Source organism: Octodon degus, unplaced genomic scaffold, assembly GCF_000260255.1.
Source record: "Octodon degus isolate 3935 unplaced genomic scaffold, OctDeg1.0 scaffold00130, whole genome shotgun sequence".
Taxonomy (NCBI): domain Eukaryota; kingdom Metazoa; phylum Chordata; class Mammalia; order Rodentia; family Octodontidae; genus Octodon; species Octodon degus.
Window position 1 is genome coordinate 2386397 of NW_004524706.1, and position 7300 is coordinate 2393696.

The window sequence follows — 7300 nt, forward strand, 5'->3', positions numbered from 1 at the left end:
CGGTCCTGCTGAGTCAAGACTCTACTCCATTAAGTTTCAAAGGATTTGGCAAGCGAGGAGGAAGGCAGGAGAGGGCGCCCTGGCGGGGCAAATGAAGAGAAAAAAGGCTCTGGGCCAGATACAGGTTGAGACGCTTCAAAGGCAGCTGGCGCTGTGAGAACGGAGAGCTAGAGTGACCAGAACCCAAATAGCCCACAGAAGCCACGGGCGGGCTAAGAGCAGCCAAGAAGTTTGGAAACGGAATCAAGAGAGACGCAAATCAGGTTCTCCCACACAAGCCCAAGGATGTTAGGGCAAGCAGGAACTCGGCATGAAGCTGTGGTTCTCTGGGAGAATTTCAGGATCCTGGGATCCGCACGCTGAGAGCATTGAATCCTTGTTTCTCCGAGCCGCCCGGGAGGCTGTCCGGAGGCCGGACTCAGCCAATGGCAGCGCATGCCGCAGCTCCTCCTCCTCCCCTGGCCTGCCCCATACACCCAGGCTGCTCCGCAAGCTCCGGCCCAGGAACGTGCTTCCCCAGACACCTTCCCCAGTTCTGACATGACTTCCTGCGACTTGCTGACTTCCACTGCCAGCTGCCACAAGCGGGGTCCCAGACAGCCCTGAGGAGCAGCGGCTCAGGTAAAAGCATCTGTGTGCAGATGTGCCCTGCCCCTTGCACCCTTGGCAAGGGAGATTTCTCTGGTGGCAAGTGGAGGGAGACAGCCTGGGTGCCCCGGCCCCTGGGGTCCTGGGGGTACAGGAGCAAGTAATGAGTGGGATGGGGCTGAGAACCCCGGCTCCGGGCAGGCCCCGCCCTCCCTGTCCCTTACTGAGTGTAGGGCTGTTTGGGTGAGAGCCCCCAGGGCAAGGGCTGGGCTCCGGGAGAGGCCGCCAGACCCACCCACCTGAGGCAGGATTGTGCAGAAAAATCGATGACTCAGAGAGGGGCCCGAGGCCAAGCGGGAGGTGGTGTAGAGACGGTGTAGGGAGGAGAGACGCCCCAGGCTCCCTCAGGGAATCCACCATGAGGACCGAAACTTGAGGAAAGGGGCACCACCCACGACTAGGCAGTTCCCAGAGGGTTGCCCTGGAGCCAGCCTGCCTGGGTTCAAATCACACCTCTGCCACTTACTAGCTGTGTAACGGTTGAGCAATTGCTTGATCCCTTTTTTTTTTTTTTTTTCTTAATCGCTTGGTGCTCCATTTTTCTCATCTGTAAACTGGGTATAAAAGATCTGCCCTTTCCAGGGTCACTACGAGAGAATAATGTGTTGTCTCCAGCAACTGTGTTTAGAACAGCTTCCCCTTACCGGCTGCTCCCGCCACCCTGCTGGGCGGTAGTAAAGCACACAGCACAGGGGCTCAGGAGGGCTGTGACCTTCCACCTGGACCTTGCTTGCAGGGCATCATGACCCCTTAGAGCACCGGCTCCCTGGGGTCTCCGAGTGCACACTGCGCGAGACCATAGTACCTGGGTCTCGGTGTCCCTGGGACTTAAGCAGAGGAGTTCTCAGGGAGGAAGCGGGCACCTTGCTCTCTGCACAGCAGCTTCACCCCTGCAAGGAGGTGAATCTGTTTGCCATGGCTCCTCAAGCCAGATGCAGCAGCAGGGCTACCCAGAGCAGCCTTTCCCCTGTTAGTGTCCAAACAAGGCTTTTTTGAAAGATGACCAAAGCACTACAGTGGTTCTGTGGTCCGAAGAGTTTGGGCGATGCTGCCTGGCTCATTCCTCTTTGGGAGAGTCGCAGAGTGAACTTAGTAGCATGGTCGAGTAAGGGGACCATTTAGCTCTGCTGAGCCCAGCATCTACTAACTGCTTCTGAACACAGAATCCTCGTAGAGCCCAGCTGCACTGCCAGTGACCTTGATTTGGCTGAGGCCCACCTGAGCAGGACACTGACCAGATATTTACAGAGTGTTAGAGCAGAGACAGGCTTGAGAGGAAGTTCCTGCCTCCACTCCAGTCCCACCTACTGAGCCAGCAAAGGACAGAGCAGGCCTCCCTTGGGAGGGGCAGTCTGAGGGTACTCAGAAAATGGTGCTCAGAAAGAGGAGAGGGTGCCCCAAAGCTAGGGCCCCATGGCTGAATAGCGAGAGAAGGCAGAAGGTGTGACGCCAGTCGGTCTTCTCTCTGCAGGACTCTTGGAGGAGGGGGTGCTCCCTGGACCTGCTTTCACCTGCTTTTGTGAGCAGAGGATTAAATATGGAGCCTATTCTATAAAGCACTCAACAAGCTTTCTTTCAACTTGGGAAATTATTTTGATCCTTCCTTTGCAGTGGTGAGCAGTACTTGGGTCCACCATGAACTGGGGGATCTTCGAGGCGCTCCTGAATGGGGTCAACAAGTACTCCACCGCCTTTGGGCGCATCTGGCTGTCTCTGGTTTTCATCTTCCGCCTGCTGGTGTACTTGGTGACGGCTGAGCGTGTGTGGAGTGACGACCACAAGGACTTCGACTGCAACACCCTCCAGCCAGGCTGCTCCAATGTCTGTTTTGACCACTTCTTCCCTGTGTCCCACGTGCGCCTCTGGGCCCTGCAGCTCATCCTGGTCACGTGCCCCTCACTGCTGGTGGTCATGCACGTGGCCTACCGCAAGGCTCAGGAGAAGAAGCACCAAGAGGCATTTGGGGAAGGTGGCGGGCGCCTGTACCCGGACCCGGGCAAGAAGCGGGGTGGGCTGTGGTGGACGTACGTCTGCAGCCTGGTCTTTAAGGCCAGCATAGACATCACCTTCCTCTATTTGTTCCACTCTTTCTATCCCAAATACATGCTCCCTCGTGTGGTCAAGTGCCACTTGGCTCCCTGTCCCAACACAGTGGACTGCTTCATCTCCAAGCCCTCAGAAAAGAACATCTTCACTATCTTTATGGTGGTCACGGCCGCCATCTGCATCCTGCTCAACCTTGTGGAACTATCCTACCTCGTGAGCAAGCGATGTCGCGAGTTTGTAGTGACAGGGAAAGCACAGGCCACACCCATGGGGCATCACCCAGGCTGTGTCACAACGTCTTGCAAACAGAGCGACCTCCTCTCAGGCGACCTCATCTTCCTGGGTTCTGACACTCACCCTCCGCTCATGCCCGACTGCCCCCGAGACTACGTGAAGAAAACTGTTGTGTGAGGAGCTGCCTGGGTGGACCTGTGGGGTGGGTCTGGCCTGGGAGGTCCTGGCTTCTCTCACAAGTATAGTCTGAGGCTGGAGGAGCAGGGTGATGAGTTGGAAGGAGGACTCCGACAGCATGGGGCCCAAGTCCTGGCCCCAGCTCTGGGGACCTGGACTGCCCTGTACCTGTTTCTTTTGCTGCAAAATGCTGATGTAGAGGACAACCACATGGGGGTGGGGTGGTAGGGAGATGTTTAGTTGGAGAACAGGTGGGCAAGCACCCTGGATGTGAGGCCCAGGGTCAGGGCTTAATAAAGGTCAATGCATTCACTGATCCAAGGTGCCCTCTGTCATTTGACCTTGTGACCACCATCACTCCAGTGTGCATCTCTCTGCCCTTGCAGAAGACTACACTTGATCTACAGGTTGAGGTACCTCCTTTCCTGCACAGGCTGCCCCAGCACCCCAGGGACCATGCCATGTGCTCATGCTGCAGGCTAGCCTTCAGTCCCTCTTGCAGGTTTAGGCCCATGAGATGGCGCCGTAAAGAATGGAGTGTGACGTGGAAAGAGCATGGACCCTGGAGCCAGCACAACTGCATTCAAGGCGAGCACAACTGGGACTCGGAAAAGTGACTGCGTCTCCTCTCCAAAATGGGTTAGGAATGACTAACCTGTGAGGCAGCTGTGAGGTCACCGCTGTGAAGAGGGTGAGCCCGCTATAAAAGGTCACATAAACGTTAATCCCTGCTACAGGAAGGCAGGCAGAGGGCCTGCTCCTTGGCTGCACATTAACCTTCACGATCCCAGGCAGCCAGGGCTCCAGACTGCTCTGCAGCCCCTGCTTGGTCGCCTTCAGCTTTCCTGGAAGACTTTCCCAGAAGCACAGAGGCCTAGGCCTCCAAGGATGGACAGCAAGGCCATGCCTGGCTCCATGCCCACTGAGGCATTCCACACTGCTAACCTGCATTCCTCATCTCCAGCAGGGCAGCAGGTGCCTGGTCTACACAAGCTCTAGTCAGCTTCTCTCACCATGTATTCAACCAAGAGCAACCCAAGCTGTAGTTGGCAGAAATATCCCCACCAGGGCAGGGCACTGTCCCAGGCTAAATCGAGGTTGCCACTTTCCACAGATGTCGGGTGCTGGGGACCTCAGAACCAGGCTTCCAGAATAGGGGGCTGGGGACAATGTAGTGAGACACAGAGGCATCAGGAAGGGGGGCAGAGGTCAGTGCCACCAGTGCTGTCCTGGCCTGACACATGACACCAAGCTCTTACCCCCCTCTGCGTTCTCACCCACATACCTGGCAGCCCAGCTGAACTGGGAGAGGAAGCGTGGGCCAGGAGAGAAGAGCCGCAGGTGTTTGCTCTGAATTCTTCCCCGGGGAAGTCAGCCCGCCCAGCCTGCCCTGCCTACCCACCCAATCACTCTTGCTTGGTTCATTGGCTCAGAAAGTCCCACCCTGCTGAGAAGGAACAAAAGCTACTTGGGGAGGCACTTGGGCAGCCGGGCAGCCCAGGGACAGGAGAGACAGCTGCACCCACCTGAAGGGAGAGGTGAGGACCAAACAGGGCTGGAGAAGGGGCTGGGAAGAGGGACCCATGCAGCTGCAGATGTCCAAGGGGTCTCAGGCTATGGGCCAGGCTTTAGCGAGGTGGGACAGTGGGATGGGGGCTCAGGTGCCTGGAGGAGCCCCAAGGAAGCTCCAAAGAAAGAAAGGTATACCCTGCCAGCCAAAGGAGGAGGAGACCAAGAGAAGTCTCAGAACCTAACTGTGTGTTCCCTGGGCCAGCCCAGGGCTGGGTCTGGGGAGATAGATGAGGGAGGGGTAGAGTAACCCCAGCAGCTGGCAGTCAGGCAAGGAAAACAGGTGAGCGGGCCATTGAGTACTGGTGCTATACTCCACCTCAGAAGGCAGAGGACTCAGCATGTGTCCTGGGGATATGGCGGTGGCTGAAGAAGGTAGAAGCTGACTCCGGAACAGGGAGGGCAGGACTGGGAATGGAAAACAATAGGAGTCCTGGGAAGGGAGTATGGGGGCAAGGGTGTAGGGCAGGGGGACCTGAATGAAAACAGCCATTAAGCAGAGAAGGAAGTGTCCCTGAGACCGGCACAGCCCAGGCTGGAGTCCAGCCTCCAGACCTTCCCTTGGTCCTCACTAAAGCTCATGTAGTTGCAATCCCAAAGGAGCCCACAGTGGGCAGCCATAGGCCCCAACACTCACTCAGTGGGGTGTGTGTGGGTGTGTGTGTGTGTGTGTGTGAATACCAAGCCACCGCTGTTCCAGAGTGCCTCTGTTCACTTTGGAAAGGAATATCTAGGAAGCCTCCTGGAGCCAAACAGGAGAGGAAGGAGGCTGTTCTGGGATGTGGCAGGGCTGATGTGGATGTCAGAGCCCAGGGTCCAGCACTTATGGCACCCAGTGAAAGTTATAGATGAGTCGGGCAGCTATGGGACAGCTAATGGGTCATCCGTGGTCTTTAGGCTAAAACATGCGGTGCTGACCCTGGCTGGCAGGTCCGTGCAGGATGATATATTCACATGTATTTATTACTTTATAGAATAAAATAGACCCTGATTTCGGAACCTGAAGACCAAGGTTCAAGACCAGTTCCACTGCTTCTAGTTGTGGGGCCTTGGGTGGGTGCCCCGGGCCCTAGCTTACTTTTCTGTGAAATGGGAACAATGCCAGCCCTTCCTTGTGCCGGCCCTTGCAAGTGAGGACATAATGACCTGGGGGTTGTGAGATGATTTTATCTACCACACCCTCATTAAGGGCACCCGTTTCCAGATTCTTCCAGGCCTCAGGGCTCCCAAGGCCTGAGTGGGTGGCACACAGGTGTAGACCCGTCTACGCGAGAGGCTGAGGAAGTAGCCAGCATGAACTGGACATTTCTGCAGGGCCTCCTGAGTGGTGTGAACAAGTATTCCACGGCGCTGAGCCGCATTTGGCTGTCGGTGGTGTTCGTCTTCCGCGTGCTGGTGTACGTGGTGGCCGCGGAGGACGTGTGGGATGACGAGCAAAAGGACTTCGTCTGCAACACCCTCCAGCCGGGATGCCCCAACGTCTGCTACGACCACTTCTTCCCCGTGTCCCACGTGCGCCTCTGGGCGCTGCAGCTCATCCTGGTCACGTGCCCCTCGCTGCTGGTGGTCATGCACGTGGCCTACCGCGAGGAGCGGGAGCGGAGGCACCAGATGAAACACGGCCCCAACGCCCGCCCCCTGTACAGCAACCTGAACAAGAAGCGGGGCGGGCTCTGGTGGACATACTTGCTGAGTCTCCTCTTCAAGGCCGCCGTGGACTTGGCCTTCCTCTACATCTTCCACCGCCTCTACAAGGATTACGACCTGCCCCGCGTGGTGCACTGCAGCATAGACCCCTGTCCCCACACTGTGGACTGTTTCATCTCCAGGCCCACGGAGAAGAAGATCTTCACCTACTTCATGGTGGGCACGGCTTCCATCTGTATCCTGCTCAACCTCTGTGAGGTCACCTACCTCGTGGGCAAGAGGTGCATGGAGATCCTGGGCCCCCGACGCCGGAAGGCTCGGCACCGGCATCACCTACCAGATACGTGCCCACCATATGTGGTCTCCCAGGGAGGGCATGCCCAGGATGGGAACTCTGTACTGATGAAGGCTGGGTCGGCCTTAATAGACGAAAGTGGGTATCCATAACCTTTGAGGTGGCAGGTAGGTTTCTCTATGGAAAACAGGCAAGGGTAGAAGCCAGTAGGTAGAGTGACCATCGGGTCTCAGGAAGCCACCGCTGCAGCCAGTGTGCAGTGGGAGGAGCATGGTTCAGCTCCTGGCTCCGGAGCCTCAGGAGACTTGATAGCTGGTGGGGACTTTGTATGCGGCAACAGGGTACATCAACCCCCCCAATAAACATGACTTTTCTAGTACTTTCTAGACCATGTGGGGAGTGCTGAGGAGGGAAGTGAGGGGTTCAGATGGACCCACAAGAAAGAAGCCACAACTGTTCCTTGGGTACCTGTGCCCCAAAACCTCAGATCTACCCACACACTCCCCTGGGCACACACACCCAGGACACAGAGGGAAATGTCCAAAGACAGGTACTATTATACCCAGGGCCTCCAAGCTCTGCAGGCCAAGGGAGGAGGAGGAGGAGCCACCAAGACACTGTGCCCAGCAGGTCCCCCACCCAGGAAGTGTCTTGTCAAATGCCTTCCTGTCCCAGCCCCCCCCC

General features: G+C 57.0%; 2 protein-coding genes across 6 annotated transcripts; both read left to right on the forward strand.

Annotated features, from left to right (window-relative positions):
- Nucleotides 1–397: 397 nt before the first annotated feature.
- Nucleotides 398–3345, forward strand: Gjb5 (gap junction protein beta 5). 2 transcript variants are annotated; one of them, XM_023701086.1, is made up of 2 exons: nt 398–621; nt 2120–3345. In XM_023701086.1, the coding sequence occupies exon 2, from the start codon at nt 2284–2286 to the stop codon at nt 3103–3105; it is 822 nt and encodes a 273-aa protein (XP_023556854.1). In that variant the 5' UTR covers nt 398–621; nt 2120–2283; the 3' UTR covers nt 3106–3345. The 2 variants fall into 2 exon arrangements, with proteins under 2 accessions (XP_023556854.1, XP_004641056.1); XM_004640999.2 differs by having other exon boundaries at nt 2260–3345.
- Nucleotides 3346–4572: 1227 nt separating this feature from the next.
- Nucleotides 4573–6989, forward strand: Gjb4 (gap junction protein beta 4). 4 transcript variants are annotated; one of them, XM_023701075.1, is made up of 2 exons: nt 4573–4643; nt 5649–6989. In XM_023701075.1, exon 2 carries the CDS (start codon nt 5968–5970, stop codon nt 6766–6768), a length of 801 nt encoding a protein of 266 aa, XP_023556843.1. In that variant the 5' UTR covers nt 4573–4643; nt 5649–5967; the 3' UTR covers nt 6769–6989. The 4 variants fall into 4 exon arrangements, with proteins under 4 accessions (XP_023556843.1, XP_004641057.1, XP_023556844.1 ...); XM_004641000.2 differs by having other exon boundaries at nt 4587–4643; nt 5879–6989; XM_023701076.1 differs by lacking the exon at nt 4573–4643 and adding an exon at nt 4923–5049.
- Nucleotides 6990–7300: the final 311 nt, after the last annotated feature.